The sequence below is a fragment of the Chrysemys picta genome, chromosome 8 (genome assembly GCF_011386835.1).
Source record: "Chrysemys picta bellii isolate R12L10 chromosome 8, ASM1138683v2, whole genome shotgun sequence".
Taxonomy (NCBI): domain Eukaryota; kingdom Metazoa; phylum Chordata; order Testudines; family Emydidae; genus Chrysemys; species Chrysemys picta.
In genome coordinates, this window is record NC_088798.1 from 11188822 (window position 1) to 11210289 (window position 21468).

Consider the following 21468-nt stretch of genomic DNA (forward strand, 5'->3'; position numbering starts at 1 on the left):
AAACCAGAAATCACGGCGACAGAAACAGAAAGTTACCAGGCGGGGATGGTATATTTTAGCACCATGTGACGTTATGGCTTTGAAGTTATCCCTCATCGTCTCGTTCTCTTAAACAGAGCTAAGTAGAGACAACTCCGCATAGCGCAGGCCGTGGACGGGAAGGGCAAGCACGAGGCGAGTTCCTAGGACTGGCATCATCAGGCGCGAGGGGGCGCTGTGAACATTCAGGGGCTGCTCTGGGCTCGCCCCATCCATAGCTCGGAGCTCGCTCGTGTGCCCTGGCCCGAGCTCGGGCCGCCACGCCCCGGAAGCGAGCGAGCGGGCGGCGCCTGCGCTGTGGCCGGGCTGGGCTCCCGGCGTTCCCGGTAGCGAGGCTGGTGGCCCTGAGTGCCCAGCTAGGCGGAGAAAGCGGCGCGGAGAGGGCCGGGGGGTGTCTCTGCTGCGCAGGCCCGAGCCCCTCGCGCGCGGGGACCTCGCCCGCCCGCCCGCCATGGTGCGGTTCCTGCACGTCCAGAACCGGCAGCGGCCGCCGCCGCCCATCTGCAGCGACTGCCCCGCTGTCCAGGTGCGGGGCTGCCCCGGCGCCGGGCGGGCATGGGGGGCGCTGCGGGAGGGGGGCGTGTCTGTCTGTCTGGGTTCCCCCCTGAGGGGAGGGTCGCTGTGTTTAGGGCTCTAGAGCATGAACGTGCCCGAGAATCCCTGGATTCAAGGCTAGTCCGTTTCCTTCTGGATCAAACTTCTCTCCTGGGAATCAGGCCTCAGAGAGATCCTGAGGTGAGGTTGAAATAAAACACCCGCGCTGGTTACCACCCTTTAAAAAAAGCGGTAATTGACTCTGCGAAAGTGTTGGGTGAGTTTGAGTTGTTACACGTGTGGCCACGGTAGCCGTCCCTTTAAACCCTGACTTGTGCACGTTACACATTAATATCAAACAAAACTAAGTTAAAGGGGACTGTTCAGGGTGGGAGATCAATGCATTTGAAATAGGGGTGGGATGAGGATGTCTGGCCTGTATTAATATGCAGTTGATTCTGTCTTAAAACTTATCTGGAGTAGCATCCACAATCACACGTTACTCCTAACTGGATGCTTTTATGGCTACGCAGCAAGATAATTTTCACTTTCGAGTCTGAGCCTGCAGGACCTTTTCATAAAATTTCTATTGATGTCAAGGTGTGGAGGGCTTGTAGGTTTGGTTCCTTGAAGTTTGAGGTCTACCATAATAGGTTGTTGTCTCAATTTCTGTAAGCTCCCTCGTTGTGATATGTATTGAGCTATATCAAGTAGGTAGTGGGGCTGGAATACTTTGCTTTAACCTGATTTAATCATTGTGAAAGTATTTTGGTTAGTTGTAATTTGATTAATGTCTTATTAATGTGTGCAGGATTTTTATTTGCTTACAACAGGCTGAGGCATCTCCATACTCCTTACTTGACATCTCTTTGAAAGCGCTGACTGCTGACCTAGAGAAGTTTTGTACTGAGAGGCAAGATGGAACACTATGCTTAAAAGAATCTGAAAGACTTCCCCAAGAAGTAGCTGATCGATTGCTGCAGACTATGGCATTTCATGGTAAGACAACTATCTTGGGATCAGCAAGTGTAGATCTGGTGGAAAAGCTGGATGTCGGGCACTTTAGTCGTTTGAGTTGTATTTTTAACATCTGAAATCTTGGCGTAATACCACCTCAAACATTCTTTTCCACCTAGTATTTCATCTCTGGAAATCTGATCACCACCACCTTCAGAAAGTTTGTTCTTTTTACCTTGCCGCCAAAGTCATTTCTCTTGAATTGATTGCATCTTGTTTCTACTATTACATTTTCTCTTCTGCTTTTCTTAAATTGGAATTATCTAAATTTGAAGGCTACCAAAATTTCCCCCCACCTATGGTGTCTCTCACTTCCCCCCTCCCCCCCAAGATTTTAGTGTGTTTCCTCTGCTCATCTCAAAAATGAGAGAAAGGTGGACATTTATTTTAAAATATTAGTTAACAATATTTATTTTGGTTCTATCTTGGACTTGGTGAAATTCTGGTGAAAAGTCTGGGAAAGGCAGGGCGTGTTTGTGTGTGGGGGTAGACAATAAAACATCTCTCTGGCATCGCAAGTTAGAAATATGATCCATTTAATCTCTTTAAATCTTGCTTTCTTTTTTCTTTAGCTAGTGGTGGACACTCTGTTCATATTGTGATTCTGTACTGAGTATGGAGGAATTTATATAAAAATAAACGAGTGGAACTTTATTTTCATATCACACAGGCCTATTGGGCTTAAGGAATTTCGAGCAGTAAGAAGAGGGGTCTATGGTGGTTGTTTGCCATCTTGTAGATTATGAAAAGGTTATGTGGCTATTTTGCTTATTCATAAGATTATCTTTGTCTACAGTTAGTTAATTTAATTGTTTTATGCCTCTCATTAAGCATTAAGTGTTGGAAACTATGAATATCTGATTTTTGAATGGCCCTAAATAATACAGCAATTGGCGTTTCTTAGCAAAGTCATGGGAATAGGATTTATGTATAAAAGCTTGGGAATAATTACCAGATTTGGTATATTTAAGTATTGTATATTGACTGCAGTAAGGAAAGCAAGTTATGTTGTTGCCCTGTGACTTACTCGTGAACTGGTTCATTTCAGGTTAACTAATTTATAGTTACACTTTTATATTTTTCCCTGTTGGCAAAGTTAAGGTAAAATATGTCACAAGCTAGCCTAGTCCTCCTCTGAACAGACCCCTGTGTGTGGTGACTGGAGCCAGCCGCTGAGTCCCATGTGCTTCTGAGGCCTCTGGGTTTGGATAGGAACTGATCATTGTTCCTAGCTCTGGGTCTCTCAAGCATACTCCTTGGTCTTGGGCCTGGCCTATGCTTAAAAATTAGATTGACCCGGCTTCATCGGTTAGGGGTGTGAAAGAGAACCATAGTTAAGTTGACTTAGCCATGTCTATGCTGGGGGGTTATGTTGACAGAAATATTCTTCTGTTGCCCTAGCTACTGCCTCTTTGAGAGATGGATTAGCTACGTTGATGGAAAAACCCCTTCTGTTGATATAGGAAGCGTCTACACTATCATGAAACAGCAGCAAAACTGCAGCATAATAGCTGTGCCACTGTAGTGTAGGAAAACAACAAACATTCCCCCTCAATGTCAAAGTCCTTCAGCTCAGCAGCCCCTCCTGGTGTCTGGACTTCTTGCTTCTGATGGTGGAATGCTGCCCCTCCTTCCTCAGAGAAGAAGCCTCCTTAAATAAAGTATTTCCTCTTTCGCCAAGTGGTCAGGCTGGGCAACTCCAGCTCTTCCAGCTATGTGCTTTGATTATAACCTCCATCTTGGGTTAAGACATCCAGTTGGAACTTAAAAAAATGGGGGATTTTGGCCCCCTCCTCAGACATGTTTCTGCACAGAGTCCACTGACTTTCAAAATCAGCGATCCCTGGTTAACAGCAAGCCTGTTCTTCCATTAGGATAGTCACTCAGAGTAGATGGCCCTGAATGACTTTGTCATTGTTAGCTCTATAGGAGGTATTCCAAACCTCAGTATTATCACACAGTGCCCAGAATAGACTGTCTTTGGTAGGAATTAAACGGTTTTCAGTTCCACCTGGATGTCTTAACCCAAGATGGAGGTTATAATCAAAATGAGGTTCACAAAACAAGTTTGTGTCAAATTGTACATTCCATTTTATCTTTGTGTCACAGGACACATCTAAAGAGAGCAGCTACCAAGGGTGGAAGGGAATTATTTAAGGTAGCACAAAAGTGTAATGTACGACAGGGTTCAGTTTTGTCATCATTGTTTAAAGTGTATGTCAGCCTGCTGGTTGAGATGGAGATTTTTTATTGTTAAATTATTTTTGGTTTGGATGTTTTAGGAAAAACAAGTATCTTACAAAAGGAGGACAATGCGGAGTTTTTTGTATGCTTTAATAACCTTCATACAGTTCCCGGGTACTTCTTGTCATAGGTTTTCTGACATTAAATACTTAGAAGTAATAGGATGAAATTAAGAAAATGAAAATGTAGGCTGTGGAATCATCGCTTAAGGTCAGCAGTGGAAGGCCCTTCAGTTGGGACAATTAAAGCTAGATTGAGCAAAGCACTAGGAAAGAGTAGTGCACAAAACATTCCGGTATTTAGCTGTTTATACTCTAATCAAGTAGGACTTACACAACAAATCCTTAACTAAAAATTCCAACATCATCTCTTCCAGACTAACTCTGAGAATTCTGTCTTGTCTTTGCTTCTGCTTGCTGGTTGTGTTTTTTTGTGATGTTTCATTGGTTAACATCATGGATAAAATGCACACCATGGCTGAAATGATTCCAACAAATGTTTAAATGTTATACCATACTTCCTAATTTAGGTAACAACTTAAACTAATCTTAACAAAACTTTCCCACCCTTTCCCAAATAATTGAGGCTTGTGGATTTAAATGCTGCCTGATCATTTTAAAATGGTCATGTTAAAATATGTCCCATATGTGATAATTCTCACATTTTTAACATAGTCCTGATTGTATCCATAATCTGTTTTCCTGTAGAGCATGTAGAAATGGTGTCCTGATTAACTAGGATATAAGAATAGGGTTGAAAATCTATATATGCTGTATTTGTAAAGGTACTCTTGGAAAGATGTGATTGAAAAGCTAACCACCAGTGGATGCTTGAATTTGAGGGACAGCTAAAGGATCATTAACTTATTCTTTTCCCCTTCTCTTGCTCTTCTCGCAAGTACACAGTCGTGACCTTTAAGGGGGAATTTTTATGGCTCTCTAACAAGCTGGAATATCAGTGTGTGTATAAATCTACCATTTAACATGAAAATAGAGCATCAAGGAGTTTGTACTTCAAGTTATAGTATGTTTTTACTCTCAAATACTTATTGTATAATGAACAGGATAGAACCTAATGAAGATTTTTAGTCAGAATAGAGAGTTTAGCATATTTTAATACATTTAGTAACAGTGTTTCCACCAAGCCCACAAAGATGAGGTACCCTGCATCCAATGTAAAAGAATGTATTCCTTGTCACATACATGTTCAGGATGTAATATGTGAGGAAGGCTATAACACTTTATCAGTTCACTATCGTAAGCCTTTTTGAGGATTCAAAACATGAGGAAGGAGAAACATCTCCTTTCAAAATCCTAATGCAGAAAGATTCCACCAGCACTGTGCACAGCTGGCAACTGCAGCTTTACATTTAGGACAGGCTGGGTCAGTTCTCACTAGTGTCCTGGCAGCAATGACAGGGACTTGCTGCATAATTTTAAATTAAGGCTCGTATGGATGTGGGGATTCCAGAATTGTTTTACGTTCTCAATTTTTTTTCATTTATTCTTCTCAGTTACCTGCTCATAGATTGTTTCCTTACCTTCTAAGAATAATCCTTACAATTTCCCCATGTATGAGTGTGCCTCCTGGCTAAAGTGTAGTGAACACGAGGGATGAAATAGGAGCACTTTCTATTGTTCCATTACGTTGCTGTCCGCTGTAACAGACTCATTGCTGTTTCCCAATAGAGCTGCTGAATGATGGAACGGTGGGCATTTTCCGAGGTAACCAAATACGCTTGAAACAAGCTTGCATCCGGAAAGCAAAAATATCTGCACTATCTTTCAGAAAAGCATTCTGCCATCATAAGCTAATAGAACTTGATGCTACAGGGATGAATGCAGACATTTCTATTGCAGATATTGTAGGCGGACTTGGTAGCAATAAGTGGATCCAGCAAAATCTTCAGTGCCTTGTACTGGACTCATTAAGACTTTCCCTGACAAATCCATATGAAAGGTGCTTCAATCAATTGTCTGGTCTTCGTGCTTTGAGCATTACCAATGTTCGCTTCCACAATGAGGATTTAGTGGAGATTGCTTCACTTCCAAGGCTGGAAAGTTTGGATATATCCAACACTTCTGTCACGGACATAACTCCACTTCTCGCCTGCAAGGATCGACTTAAGTCTCTCTCTATGCACTATTTGAAGTGTTTAACAATGACTACGCCCCAAGTCTTGGATGTCATAAGACAACTAAAGTATTTGAACCACCTTGATATTTCGGATGATCAGCAGTTTACATCTGACATACCGGTCTCTTTACTAGAGCAGAAAGACATCCTACCTCAGCTAGTGTCTTTGGACATTTCTGGCAGTAAATACATTACTGATGAAGCTGTAGAAGCATTTGTCAAACAGCGACCTGCAATGCAGTTTGTGGGACTACTTGCTACTGATGCTGGCTACTCTGAATTCCTTTCGGGAGAAGGAAACTTGAAGGTTTGAGTTAAAAAAAAAAAAAAAAAAAGACACATTTGCATGCAAAAGGAAGAGTGATCTACTGTGTTGAGTGTAGGAAGTAGAGCCAGAAATTCTGAATCCTACTCCCAGTGGGGCAAAAATAGAGTTCAGGGAGAGGAGCAAAGATACGTTATTTGTCTCTTCTTTGCCCCACTTCTCTCTGACTAATCCTGTCCTCCTAATGAAAGTAACTTTGAGAATAAATCTAATAAAGGTCAAAACAGTTTGTGCAGTTAACAGTTGAGCTTGTTGAATATCAGGAATGGAAAAAAACAAACATTAAAATAAAATCGATTAATTCAATGAAAAAGGCAAAAGAAGTTGTAGACTAACGTTACTAGTGTTTGTCCAGCTCTGTTCTGCCACCCGAAGTTAAAATGAGCAAAAAATTGAATTGAGACAGACAACTGAGTTGAGGTGGGATCAGTTTTGTTTAGTGGTCTTGCCTAGATGCATTTATCATCCATATGGAGCACTAACAAACTGCTGTGTTGTATTTGAACTGTTTCCGTGGCTCTGGGCAGAGCCTGGACAGAGCTCAGGATTGAGATCTTTGAACAGAAGGCGCTGTCACAATGCAAAGAATTTAACTGGAGAATTTTCTAAGTATATATTTAGATTACTACATGTGAGTTATATTATAGCTCGGGTGGGCAAACCGCAGCCCATCAGATCTTTTAATCCAGACTTCAAGCTCCCGCCGAGCGGCTCCCGGAAGCCAGGCTCTGCGCGGCTCCCAGAAGCAGCGGCATGTCCCCCCTCCGGCTCCTATGTGAGGGGCAGCCAGGGACTCCATACGCGGCCAATGGGAGCTGCAGGGGCGGCGCTTGCAGATGGGACAGCATGCAGAGCCGCCTGGCTGGTGCCTTGCCTCCGCGTAGGAGTCAGAGGGGGGATATGTCGCTGCTTCTGGGAGCTGCTTGAGGTAAGCGCCGCCTGGAGCCTGCGCCCCAGCCCTGATCCCTCTGCCACCCTCCAAACATCTCAGTCCCAGCCCGGAGTACCCTCATGCATCCCAAACGCCTCAGCCCTACCCCAGAACCCGCACCCTCAACCAGAGCCCTCGCCCCCTCCCCCTGCTCTTCAACCCCCTATCCCAGCCTGGAGCCCCTCCCGCACTCTGAACCCAGATGTGACCCTTAGGCCAAAAAGTTTGCCCACCCCTGTTATAGCTAGATGACCACTTGCTCATTGTAACGTCATATTTTGAAGGGTTTTGGATAAGACTAATTTATTTGCACAGTTTCAAAAGATCCAACTTGTCAAAGGTAACGTGAAATTTTCCAATTAAACTTCAGTGTATTAACTGTTTTGTGCCCCCAGGTATCGGGAGGAGCAAATGAGATTCAGATTTCTGAAGCTCTGAAGCGTTACAGTGAGCGGTCATACTTTGTGAAGGAGGCTTTCTTTCGTCTCTTCACCCAGACGTGTTTTATGAGAATAACTAAGCCTGAAATCTTAAAGGTAAAAATGAATTGCTGGTGAGAGTAAATATCAACATATTTGTTGCATTTAGGTATGTGTGTATAAAAGTCTGTAATTTATCAGGTACACATCCCAGACTCTTCTCCCTTCCCTTAAGTTAGCTAATATGCTGAGTGGGGTTATTTCAGAAGTACACTTGCAGAGTAACCCAGGTGCTGTAATCTCCTTTCCTGTTGATCATAACTGTCACAGCAGATAACAAAGGAAGAGATGGATTTGGAGAGAGTTCATGCTTCTCCCTTCCAGAATTTTAGAGATTAGGGCCAATACCCTTAAATAGATTTGAATTTAAATGGGGAGTTGATGAAGACATGCTTCGTTAGTTTCCTCCATTTAGGATTCTGACTGCAACGTGATGGACTGGCTGTAGCTTTTGCAGTCAGTTCTAGGTAGAACATGTTGACTAGTCCAGCCTGTTAGCTATGAAAGTATGGGTGGGACTGACTAGGTCTGCATCTGGTGCAATTTTGTGGTTAATCAAAGATCACAGAAGACATTCCTAGCCGCTTCTTAGGTATCCTGGAGAAGCAGTGAAGGACTGCCCTCTTGCCATCCCCAATACTCATTCTCTGTTGGCTATTGGAGGTCAGATGCTATCAGGTGCAGTCATAGATCCTGCCTCTTCCCCAGGGTGTTCCCCCTGTTCACAGTAATATCACTTCCATCTCCCCCCAAAGTTAGTTTGGATCACCATCCTTTTACATCCTGCGGATAGTAGGACATATCATGGAATGGAGAAAAACTCACACCCTTCTCTAGGTGGTATGATTGCAGAATAAAGTTGATGATCGTCATTACAATCCTACTGCGCTACTAAGAGGGAGCACTGCTGGGTATACTTGTTGCTTTTGGTGAATAACTATTTAAAAGATTCAGTAATCCTAATTAGAAGTGCATCATAACTTGTACAATGCAGTATTGTGACTGTCGTACAAAATTAGAAATATGAGATCTTATTATGTGAACATAACTTTTCTATTTCAGCTTGTGATCGTTGGAATGAGAAATCACCCCTTGGACTTGGCAGTGCAGTTAACTGCTAGTGCGTGTTCTCTTAACTTAACTAGACAGGGTCTGTCTGCTGGCATGCCTGTTCGTCTGCTGTCCGATGTGATCCATTTACTACTCAAAGCCGTGGAAAACTTTCCTGAACAACAACAGGTAAAAGGGCAGGGAGCACAATTTTAATTTGCTTCTCCTAACAAGGAGGGCTATAATATAAAGACAGAATAAGTATGTTTCTGCTCTGAGAAGGCTTCATCAGTATTGATGTACTGATATTTTGATCAAATCAAATGAAATGCCCTGATTAGCAGAAAAGACCAGATTTGTAGAATCTGTGGCTTTTTCCCCTAATTTCTCTCCTCTGCTTTGCATCAGTAGAGGCCAACACTAAGGTTGGATGACTGGTGCTCTCTCTACTCTCATGCAGCTTAGCAATTTTCTTTTTTGTTTTACTATTTATAAATTATGTATGCCATTAATTTTAACATTCAGATTCCTCTACAGTACTAATCTTGCCTTGTCATGTTTCATCTTTGCTCTGTATTAGCAGACTTCTTATATGTCACTTAATATAATATAATGAGTACACTTAATTACACAGAAGAATAAATCGAGAATAAGTAGTCTGAAATACATAGAAAGCTGTCATCCTGATTGTATGAAAATACAGGAAATGCAGGTTGGACTCCTGGGAAAGTCAGGAGACTGACAGACATGTTATAAAGCATGTCCTATTGTTCTTAACCAATATTTGTGAATTGGTATAAGTGGTGAAGTGCCGTAAAATTACTCCTGAATTTTAAAGAAGACCAAACAACAAAAAACTCCTCTTGCATCACTGCTGAAAGTCTCCTGCTTTTCCTGTGCAATCAAATGTGGAGCTACATCAGAGTTGACTTCCTATGCGAAGTATAACTAAAATCTCAATTCTCACTGAGACATCGGCATCATTCACAGCTAGGGAAATATTGAAGTAGTGACAGGCATTTTAAGGACTGTACTGGAAATGGGTATAATTAGTAGATATTTACTAATCCAAGTTACCTTTCAAGCTAGCTGTCCTCTGTACAATGTAGAAATCTATCTTGCTGTATAAAGAGACTTGCAGTATTCTTGCTGTCATGAGGCCTCAGATGCATTTTAGTGTTGGCATAACTTAAAGAGAATTATTAGAAGCTTGTCTTTCAGCAAGCAGATGAAATTAGTCTGGCACAAATTCAGTCATTACTTCCTCCACAGCAATTAGATTTCTTTAGTTTCTGTTCAGAAACAAGAAATAGCAGTTCCAATACCTGTAATTCCACATCGAGGACTGATGTGTAGTGCTTTCTGAATTGGTGGTGGCTTACTCCTATCCTCTCATAAGTCAAAAAAGTCAATGCTAGCCACCATTAGGAAGGGGATAGCTAATATCATAATGCCACTATATAAATCTATGGTACACCCACACCTTGAGTACTGTGTGCAGTTCTGGTTGCCCCATCTCAAAAGAAGATTGGGCAACAAAAATTATTACAGGTACGAAACAGCTTCTGTATGAGAAGAGATTTAAAAGACTGAGACTGTTCAGCTTGGAAAAGAGATGATTAAGAGGGGATATGGTAGAGGTCTATAAATGGTTTGAATAGAGAATTGTTATTTACCCTTTCACATAACCAATGAATTAATAGGCAGTAGTTTTAAAACAAACAAATGGCAGTACTTCTTCACATAACACACAGTCAACCTGTGGAACTCATTGGCAGGGGACATTGTGAAACCCAAAAGTCTGATTGGGTTAAAAAATAATTAGATAAATCCATGGAGGATAAGTCCATCACTGGCTATTAACCAAGATGGTCATGGTCACAATCTCATGCTCTGGGTGGCCCTAAACCTCCGGCTGCCAGAAGCTGGAACTGGATGAAAGGGGATGGATCACTCAATAATTGCTTTTTCTGTTGTCTCTTTGAAGCCGCTGGCATTGGCCACTGTCAGAAGACAGGATACTGGGCTAGATGGATAATTGATCTGATCCCATATGCCCCTCTTACATTATTATGAGATAGCACACACTAAGTAATGGTTAGTGGCAGCAATATTCATGTGCTTTTCTTGAATCAGTCCAGGCTGATAGCAAAGGCTGTTAAGGAAATGCTTTTGATCCAAAGCTGTGATACAGCCAACTGTAATCTTGTAGGATGGTAACAGTCTGCCCTTCTTGCAACACTGAGTTCATACAGCTGATACTGACCCTTGAGGAGGGGTTGAGGCTGGTAGTGCAGACTTGGACTGAGATTTTACAAAGAGGTCCAAGTCTTAGACTACTTTGAATATGAATTAAAAAAATCTCACAGCAAGATAAAATTTAACATCTTCCCCATTCCAAAAACCTCCTTGTATGATAAAGTTAAGAAAGGAACAAAACTGGACTCATTAATAGCATACGTTCTAGGGGAGATTGCATTATCTGTACTGCAGAAGCCTTTACATTGTTTAAGATTTTGTTTCTGGTATCTCAATTCCATCCTTTACTTGTTTAATTATTAGTGTCTAATAATACAATACATGGTTCCTTAATGATTAGTGAACTGCAAAATTATTATAAAATAAAATATGAGAGTGTGCTTCTGTAACTTCATAAAATCTTTTTCTCCCCCCAACAAACAGCTGCAGAAGAATTGCCTCCTTCTCCTATCTAGTGTCAGGATCCTTCAAGATGTTCCATTTAACAGGTAAGTGACAGCCCAATAAATTGAAATAGGATGTCAAACAGCATGTCAAATATTTGGAACAAATTTTCTTTTTTCCGATTTTTTTTTTTATCATAACTTTCATCTTTAAACTTTCTTTTGGGGATTCTCAATTAACTAGTCTTCTGAATTGTCATTCAGAAATTTTAGGTTCGCTTCCTAGGGCCTGATTCTTGCTTATAGACTCATAAACTGCAAGTAACTCTCCTGAAGCTGATGGTGTTACATTTGTACAAAGCTGGTGGGAGATCAGACTGGCAGTAAAATCTTGGCCCAATTGACATCAATGGCAAAATTCCTGTTGACTTCGGAAGGGCCAACACTTCAAGGTTTCTAGCTCTCTGGACATGTTCATCTGCTGGAGGGATAGGCAGTTGCCTTGTATATGACTTCAGTGATCTTTCTTATCTTTCAATGGTGTTAATACACTATTGATGACATTGTTGTGTGCAGTGTTGTGGTAGACGTGGAGGTCCCAGGATATGAGAGAGACAAGGTGAGGGAGGTAATATCTTTTATTGGAACAGCTGTTGGTGAGAGAGACCAGCTTTCGAGCTGCACAGAGCTCTTCCTCATGTCTTCCTGAAGAAGAGCTCTGTGTAGCTCAAAAGCTTCTCTCTCTCACCAACAGAAGTTGATCCTATAAAAGATATTACTTCACCCACCTTGTCACTCTATTGATGACATTGGCAGTTGACTGCCTGGAGGGAGGAATGGGTGAAGGAAGCAGAAGGTAAGAGTGGAGGATTCTTTGCTCTGACAGGAAGAAAGGGAGACCTTTCTTCAGATGTGGAGAGGGGGTTTGATGGTAGTTCTGTTAGTAACAAAAGGCATCACTCATGCATTAATGAGTTATTTACTGCTGCTCACTTAGTCATTTTTTAGATAGCCTTTTAAAACTATTGGATCCCTCTTAGAATCTTTCTTGTGGCCTGATCAAAGGCTGCTATAAATTAGTCTTTGTTATTGCCCATTTTCAGGGGTGGGGAGAGGATTTGCAAAAATCAGGCTTGTGCTTTTTTCTATCCTTTGGAAACTAAGCATGTTTCCTTCCGTTTCCAGAGGTTGATATGAGAACCCTAGAGTCTGAGATGCAAGATGAAATTTAAGTTTTGTATAACTTACACTCCGCTGTCATAATCTAGGTTTGAAGCTGCCAAACTTGTTATGCAGTGGCTGTGTAACCATGAAAATCAAAATATGCAAAGGATGGCAGTGAATATAAGCTCTATTCTAGCTTTGAAGGTATGTGATTTAAACTTGGAAATGTTCAAACTTCTGTTTCCTAATTTCCAACAGATATTTCAGATACTCATGTAACATTATTTACTTGCAGCTTTCATCTGAGCAAACAGCACAACTTAGTGCAGAGCTCTACATCGTTGTGGGGGTGAGTTGCACATCTCCGTGACATTCTTTATCACCAGATATTAAATCAACATCATGTAAGAAATGACTCAGTTCTGAGCAACCCACATTTGTACAGCACAGAGCATGATGGGGCTTAAGGTCTTTTGGTGCTTTCACAATATCAATATGAATTATTACTAATGTCTGCAATGAGAATCAAAGCCAAAATCTAAAACCTTATTTTTTGCTTTTCCTTTACAGGAACTTCTTGAAATAGTTGAACAGAAAACAAATTTGAATGAAGTAGATACTACTTTCATGTTTACCCTGAGTGCACTTTGGAATCTCACTGATGAATCCGCTACCACCTGTAGGCACTTCATTGACAACCAAGGGTTAGAACTCTTCATGAGAGTTTTAGAGGTGAGGGTGTGAGTGATTGTGATAGATTGCTAGCATACATCAAAACTCTCTTTAATGATGACCTTTGTTTTTCTTTGCAGTGTTTTCCATCTGATTCAGCTATACAACATAAAGTTCTTGGCCTTCTGGTAAGATCAAAATGAAGTTCTGTTTTAAAAGAAACATTAGTTTTCTATTATTTGTTTCTATTTAACTTTCAGCTAGGAAATACCTGGATGGCATGTTAACTTCCTTTAATAAAAAGAGATTTTCTCCCTTACAATTTAAGAGTATCCGCTTATATCCTTAGGCACTCATCTCAGCATCATTTTACATTACACTAATGATTTTCTGAAGCCCAGTTTACAGTACATGGATTAATCTAGGAATAACCATTCAGCAGTCAAGGCATTTCCTTCAGTAGTTCTGCAGAGGTTAGGGGAGCAAGTGAAATGAGTACAAGTACTCAAAAAAAGATAAAGGACCAGTTCTGCTACTGCTGAACTCGATGGCAAAACTCTTGTTAAATTCTGGATTGGACTCAAAAGTAAGTAATGTAACAAAATATGAACTGTAGGTCAGGGTTTGGTGTTTTGTAGTTGTTGTTGTGTGGGTTTTTTTTGTTTGTTTTTTGTTTTTTTGTTTTTGGCTTCAGTTTGATTTTTGAAGCTTTCAGAGAAACAACTGTTGTGATAGAAAATGGGAGGTATAAGGCCCATCATCCTTCAGAAGAAATTTATTTACTTATCCTAATGCTTATGAACATTGTATATGCACTCTGATTTTTTTTCACCTATTCTGTCTTACAGAACAATGTAGCAGAAGTGAGAGAACTTCAGTCTAAACTAATGTGGAAGGACTTCATAGACTGTCTCAGTGAATTATTGTGTAGTGCTGAGATAGAAGTCAGTTTCTTTTCAGCTGGGATTATTGCTAATTTACTATCTAGAGGAGAGCAGGCCTGGACACTGAGTCAAACCCAAAGAAAATCTCTGATTGAACAACTGGTACGCTGGCTAAAACTGATATCCTAGTTTTATTCTAGTACAGTGCTTCTGCTGTTTACTGTAAATATTATAATATTTAATTTTGTATCTTTACAGCATTCAACCATTTTGAAGTGGCCAACACCAAAATGTAAGATGGTAGCGTTGGTTGCCTACAGGTAATGAATTCAGAATAATGTTTTGACAATATTAACTCTTGTACTGTTTCTGAAGTTTGTGTACTTACTGTATTTCTGCTGCTGTCGCCGCCAGCCTCTTCACCCTAAACGTTCTCCTTTATGGAACACTGCTTTTGTAGCAGATTTCTTGGACACGTTTGAGTAGGGAATGTAGGGGAGAAAAGCCATTTGGAGCCTGCTGAAATACTGTTCTAAGTAGTTCTAACCAGCTAAAATAACACATCATTCACTGGAACCAGATTTGGGTCCTGCACCGATGACTTCAACATTCCAAGCCTTTTTTTAGGAGCATATAAATGGATATGCTGCATTACACTGGTGGCTTATAGTCTAGTATCCTGTCTGTGAGAGTGTCCAGTACCACCAGATGTTTCAGAGGAAGTTGCAAGATACCCCATAGCTGAAAATGTATAGAATAATTGGCCTGTTAAAGGATGCTTTTGCCTAACTTCTGTCAGTTAGAAATTGGCTTAAATCCTGAAGCATGTGGCTTTCTCTTTTTAAAATAATAAAAACCACCACAACCTAATGTAATTGTGGATGCTCCCATTAGCCATATGGCTGTCTTAAAGCTTTATAAATCCTGCCAAAGCACTGGCCTCTCATGAATGAGTTCCAGAGGTAACTTTCGTGGAGGTGTTTTTTAAAATTTTCCTTGAATTAGTATTAAACTTAATGGTTTTAAATTTTGTCCCCTTTTTTCTTATTTAGAGTATAAATCGGAACATGATTTTTTTCCATATGCCATTAATTATTTTATATATTTTTATCCCTTCTTGTTCATCTACAATCTAAACTAAACAATCCCAATCTCTTTCCGTATGGAAGGCTTTCCATGCCTCTCATCACTTATTACCTATTTACAGAATCATATAAATGTAGGGCTAGAAGGGACCTTGAGAGGTCATCTAGTCCAGCCCCCTGTGCTGAGGCAGGACCAAGTAAACTAGACCACCCCCGACAGGTGTTTGTCTAATCTGTTCTTAAAGACCTCTGTCGGAGAAAAACAGAGTTCTCACTCTTTCGGTTGGGTGCAGCAAATCAGATACTTTATTATCTCTAGCAATTGCGTGGAGGGAGAGAGCTGAACAGGTCTTTCTACAGGTAAACAATTACAGCAAGCATTTATACCTTTGTTACAGACAATAATGAGCAACAGCTGCATTTTGTTTATACATAGGTCATCCTGATCTTATTTTTCTCACTTATTTTTAGACTCTAGTCTACATTCCATATCATCTACACAAGGTCGCAACAACTTCTCTCACAGTTCTTTCCCACTCGCCTCACACAATCCTCGCTTCTACAAATCTCGCGTTATTAGGGTTACAGTTAGCCTGACTCCTGCTAACAGAAGAGACTGTTTGCATTGAAATCCCCTTCCAATCCTTGTCAGGCCTTGCTCTACTTCCACACCTCCAATGATGGGGATTCTACAGTCTCCCTTGAAAGCCTATTCCAGAGCTTGAACTATCCCAGTTTTTCCTATCTAACCTAAATCTCCTTTACTGTAGATTAAGTCCATTACTTCTTGTCCTACCTTCATGGACATGGAGGACAATTGATCATCGTCCTCATTATAACAGCCTTTAACATATTTGAAGACTGTTATCAGGTCCCTCCTCTGTCTTCTTTTCTCAAGACTAAGTATGTCCAGTTTTTTTAACCTTTCCTCGTAAATCGGATTTTCTAAACCTTACATCATTTTTGTTGCTCTTCTCTTGACACTCTTCAAATAGTCTGTATCTTTCTAAAGTGTAGTGCCTAAAACTAAAAACAGTACTGCAGCTGAGGCCTGCCCAGTTACCTCCTGTGTCCTACATATGACCTACATTCTCTATAACTCAATCTTTACATCATGATTTGAGGACTTCAGTAACTCAACCAGACGTTAGAAGTCTATTACAGGAGTGGGTGGGTGAGGTTCTGTGGCCTGCAGGAGGTCAGACTAGATGATCATGATGATCCCTTTTGGCCTTAAAGTCCGAGTCTGTGTGACACTTCCATTAATTAAGCCCAGAATATTAGGCTATTTTGCAACTGTGACCACATTGAGACCACATCTAGATCACATTTCCTTAGGGTTTTTTTTTTTATGAGAATGTCACATGGGACTGTGTCAGAAGCCTTACTATAAAATCAAGATGTGTCATGTCTGCTTTCCCCCCACATCTTCTACACCAGAAATTGTCAAAGAGGGAAATTAGATTGGTTTGGCACAATTTGTTCTTGTCAAATCCATGTTGGCATTTACTTCTTACCCTGTTATTCTCTATGTGCTTACAAATCAATTGTTTAATAATTAATTCCAGTATCTTTCCAGGTGTCAAAGTTAGGCTGACTGTTCTGTCATTCCCTGGGTCCTCACCCATCCTCCATGAGTTCTGGAAGATAATTATTTATTAAATACTTTTATTGCTGCTGCTATTAGAGAGTGACTAGAACTAGCCATAGTGTCCCAGAGGAGGTCTACCATTGGCTTCCATAATGGTATTACAGTATCTTCAGTAGTACTTTCCTATCCCTTTTGATACATAGCCTCCCTCTTCAGTCACTTTTTTGACTGCCACACTTGAGTGTTTCCTGGGTGTTTAATATTTAATGCAGAATCCAACACTGTGTAGGAGAATACCTAAAGCTTAATGTGCTGAGACAGCACAGTTACTCTGAAATAAAGGTATCCGGTATCACCATGACTTTGCCAAATATATTTCTCTTTTTAACCCATAGATCCTTGAATCCTTTCTATCCATTACTTGACTGCTTCACGATATCTGGGGTTCAGCTCTGGGCAGTGTGGGCCATGCAGCATGTCTGCTGCAAAACTCGTATGTATTCAACTTTAGTTTAATCTTTTAATATGAAATTAGATGGTTCTCATGTTCACTCATAAGCCTGTTGGATGGGTACATCAAAGTTTAAGTCATTCTTTGCTGACCTCTTATTCATATAGGGTTTATTTTGGATATTAAACAGTAGTCTCATTACATTCAATGTCTCAAAACATTGTAACAAGCTGAGATCCCGTTCCTTGGTTTTTAAACTGATCTGTGTTGGGCGACAATAGGGTAGTAAATAAAATGGCTGGTCAGGATGAATTTGTCTTTTATATAAATCTCATGAGTAAGGCTATGTTTTAGTCACAGGTATTTTTAGTAAAGTCATGGACGGGTCACAGGCAATAAACAAAAATTCACGGGTTGGTGACCTGTCCATGACTTTTACTATATACCCCTGACTAAATATTGGGGGCTCTGGGGGCGCCCGCTGGAGCTGGGGGCGGGGGGATGGCTCTGGGGGCGCCCGCTGGAGCTGGGGGCGGGGGGATGGCTCTGGGGGCGCCCGCTGGAGCTGGGGGCGGGGGGATGGCTCTGGGGGCGCCCGCTGGAGCTCAGGGGCGGGGGGATGGCTCTGGGGGCGTCCGCTGGAGCTCAGGGGCGGGGGGATGGCTCTGGGGGCGTCCGCTGGAGCTCAGGGGCGGGGGGATGGCTCTGGGGGCGTCCGCTGGAGCTCAGGGGTGGGGGGATGGCTCTGGGGGCGTCCGCTGGAGCTCAGGGGTGGGGGGATGGCTCTGGGGGCGTCCGCTGGAGCTCAGGGGTGGGGGGATGGCTCTGGGGGCGTCCGCTGGAGCTCAGGGGTGGGGAGTGGCCCGGGACCGCCACTGTCACTGCTGTCAGGGCGTGGCCCGGGACCACCGCCGCTGAGGGGGGACTGGTGAGGCTGGTCCCCAGGTGGACCTGCTGTCAGGCACATCTGCAGGCTGCAGAAGTCATGGAGGTCCCGGAAAGTCACGGAATCCATGACTTCCATGACAGACTCACAGCCTTACTCATGAGTAAGTAATGCAGTTCTGCAAACAATGTATTCTCTTTAAATTGAAAAAACAATCCTGTAGAATTCACAGATGTATTGTAACTAACAAGTCTCATTGCTGCCTGCTTTGTTTTTTTATGTTAATGTGTACATATGTGTGAGAGTTGATGGATGTGTCATCCCTACTCACCCCATTGCTTTTGGGACTTCACTGTTCTGCTCCTCAGCATTTCCTAAGGTGTCCTCCATACCATCAAACTAAATGGCAATTTTTATGAGGAATATTTCTGTGTAAGGGAGCAGTTACCAAAAGTACTTGGGTTGTGTTCATTTTGATATCCTAAGTGTTTGGAAATTATCATAATGTTTGGCGGATGCACCAAGTTTCTACCTTAAAGCAGGGTAATGTCAGGATACTTGCTCTCAGGATATATGAGGTGGGATCTGTGGCAACATTATGCTATGGGGGTTGCAGTGAGTTGAAAAAGAGGGTATAATTGGAGGTGCTATTGAGCCAGTTCCCCAACATGGTGTTCGTGGCACTGTTCTGTTGGAGGTACTGTGTTTCAGAGGAAACTTTTTAAAACCGAAGTTCTGATCTTTTTTTAAAAACCCTGTAATCCTCTTTAGAATACGGTTTTACCTACTATTTCCTACAGTGTCAGTGTGGATGCTGTATTCCACTCCTCTTCCTGCCCTAAACTGTTGTGTAGCATGGCTGTATGCCATATTCCACCTCTGGGGCAGCTCTAGCAGTGTGGAGTGAAGTGGTCTTTATACATCTGTAGTAATTTATAAATTTGTAAAGAGTATTGTGGACTACAAAATCATTTATGTCATGTACATCAAATAATTGGACCCATGTATGATCACTGGGTAGCTTTAAAGAGCAGTAGTGTATAGTCAGCCAATCTGCATATGCGTGCACTAAAGTCAATGTCAACTTAGTAGCCTGTTTACAACTCAGTTTTTAATAAACTAGTTTGATTCCAAATCCTGTTCCAGTTCATTTAACTATATCTGGGAAATGTTGATCCTCCCCTCAATATTTAACAATTTTATTACTCTAAGGATGGTATTTCAAAAGCACTGGACGTTAGCATTATTCTGCCCTCATTGAAGTCGTCATAAATGGGAACAATCAATCCAATGCTAAGTACTATTTAAAATCCTATCTAATATTGTGCATGTCAATTTAACTGCATCACTAATTATGTAGTCTAAATATTGGCTGAAGTCAGAGGCAGCATCACTGGATTAGCTAACACTTGAATTTTTCTCCTAATGTAAGTTGTCATTTTGACACACTCTTAGCAAAGTCCCTAATAAAGATGCACTTTCTCTCTTTCATTTCAGCTGCCAGGTACTGTAGCATGTTAATTGAAGAAGGTGGCTTGCAGCACTTGTATGACATCAAAGAAAACAATCAGACTGATCCAGATGTCCTGCGAATCAACAATGAGATACTAGACAGTGTAGAGACACACATGATGTACTATGGGAGACCTAAATATTTAAAGAAGCCACAAACCAAATCAAATGGATAGCTGTAGATATAACTCTAATTTTCCTTTGTTATAATCCTTCACAAACTGTACTGAGAATATCTGGTACTATTGATCACTGCTTAAGATGGGCATTCCTATAAGATTACTGCTGCTTGCATGGAGGAGGGCTTGTACAGCCAGAGTCCTCTAGGAATGGCTCATTTTGTGACTTGACTTTTGAGGCGGGACATGAGGCTTTGGGATAGATTTTTAAAGGTATTTAGATGCAGATGGGTGTGTCGATTCTTCTGAAAATCCCACTAGATGCTTATCTGCATCCTCAGTTGCCTAAATACATTTAAAAATCTGGTCCTTCACCCCTTTCAGTTACTGTTTGGAAACTGCTCCCATTTGGTTTGTCAGGCAGGGCTTGAACAGAATGCTATGTGCTTGCAAGTCAGCATTTTTACACTCAAGTCTTTGTGCTCACTTCTCACTGTGACCAAAGTGTGCCAAGGGCCATCACCAACTGAGTCTTCAAAGTCACTTGTTCTGTTTCTTGTAAGCTGTGTCTCTTTTCTAGTCTTGCCAACACTGGACCACTATCCTAGTCTTTCCAGGCCGCATCAACAATGTTGAAATATTTGTGGTGTAGAAAGGAACAGGCAGGAAAAATTTTAAAAATTAATCAAAAGTTAGGAGTAGAGAGCTTCTGCACACCCTCACCCCCACCAAAAAAAACAAAACCAAACATGAAACTCAGTGGGTAAGAAAATACCTGAGATTACCCGTTTCCAATACAGTACCCAGAATATTTGGTCTCCTTATACGCAGACTAACGGTTGCTTTAGTGTTTCCAAATTCCATCTTTAGCAGTGCACACACTTTCCCACTGACTTTAGTGGGAGTGAAATACAGGTCATAGGAGGGTAGAATTTGACTCTGTTGTGCAGTGAATTATATCCCCAAAGAGTTATAGTCCAAAATATCACCAATGTTCTGTGTAAATCTCATTGTTATGAAATTGTAAATTTAAAACTTAACTATAAGGGGAGTCTTCCAAAGGCTTTTTTAAGTTTTCATATAATAAAATATAAAAAACAGGTCTAAGAACAGCACTTACACATGTATGGAAATTGGAGTTCTGTTGAAAGAAATGGAGACTGCAACATGCAAGTGTCTGATTAAAGTGTAATTGTTGAAGTAAATGGTGCCATGAATTCAGGGTTCTATTGTTTCATAAGTGTCAACTTTCTGGAAAGAATATGTGGGTGAGGGCCCCTGAGAGGTTGTTTTGCACTGTCTGAGTACTGGGAAATTCCAGTGTGGTTTCCCTTCCCTTAATCAACTCAACTCCCCCCATACCCCCCCCCCCTTTTTTTTTAAATTCACATCAAAGTACAGTAAAAATCCATCACACTTAAATGGTGATGCTGGATGTTTTACATGTTTATCTTTATCTAAGGTAGTTAAGTGAATTTTATCAGATTTACTTGTCTCACTGTTTATTTCAGGTGAATCAACTTTCATTTTCAAATTGTTAGAAATTTAAGTATTGCAGCATTCGTAGTATAGGGCATTCTTTAACTGAAATTATTGAAGTCTTGCAATTGTTAAGAGTCTTTAAACAAACTTATTTGGGGGCACAGTTTTTAAAATTCCAGAGATCTGCTCCTAGAAGCTATTGTAGCAATTTCAAACACCTACCTA

General features: G+C 41.2%; 1 protein-coding gene across 4 annotated transcripts; it reads left to right on the plus strand.

Moving 5' to 3' along the window:
- Positions 1-285: 285 nt before the first annotated feature.
- On the plus strand, positions 286-20966 carry LOC101937395 (protein zyg-11 homolog B). Of its 4 annotated transcripts, none has more exons than XM_042851430.2 (14): positions 286-565; positions 1385-1572; positions 5523-6277; positions 7622-7762; positions 8768-8944; positions 11438-11502; positions 12666-12765; positions 12857-12910; positions 13132-13293; positions 13374-13421; positions 14082-14279; positions 14376-14437; positions 17189-17286; positions 19628-20966. In XM_042851430.2, the coding sequence occupies exons 2-14, from the start codon at positions 1560-1562 to the stop codon at positions 19816-19818; spliced, it is 2064 nt and encodes a 687-aa protein (XP_042707364.1). In that variant the 5' UTR covers positions 286-565; positions 1385-1559; the 3' UTR covers positions 19819-20966. The 4 variants fall into 4 exon arrangements, with proteins under 4 accessions (XP_042707364.1, XP_005284881.1, XP_042707363.1 ...); XM_005284824.5 differs by having other exon boundaries at positions 313-565; positions 1407-1572; XM_042851429.2 differs by having other exon boundaries at positions 560-850; positions 1407-1572.
- Positions 20967-21468: the final 502 nt, after the last annotated feature.

Bases quoted from the DNA above. Each gene is read 5' to 3' on its own strand.
- LOC101937395 (XM_065555363.1), top strand. From the start codon at position 595: ATGGGGGGCGCTGCGGGAGGGGGGCGTGTCTGTCTGTCTGGGTTCCCC. The intron at 12,911-13,131 runs GTGAGTTGCACA...TTTCCTTTACAG, and splicing joins AGCTCTACATCGTTGTGGGG to GAACTTCTTGAAATAGTTGA. The intron at 14,280-14,375 runs GTACGCTGGCTA...GTATCTTTACAG, and splicing joins AATCTCTGATTGAACAACTG to CATTCAACCATTTTGAAGTG.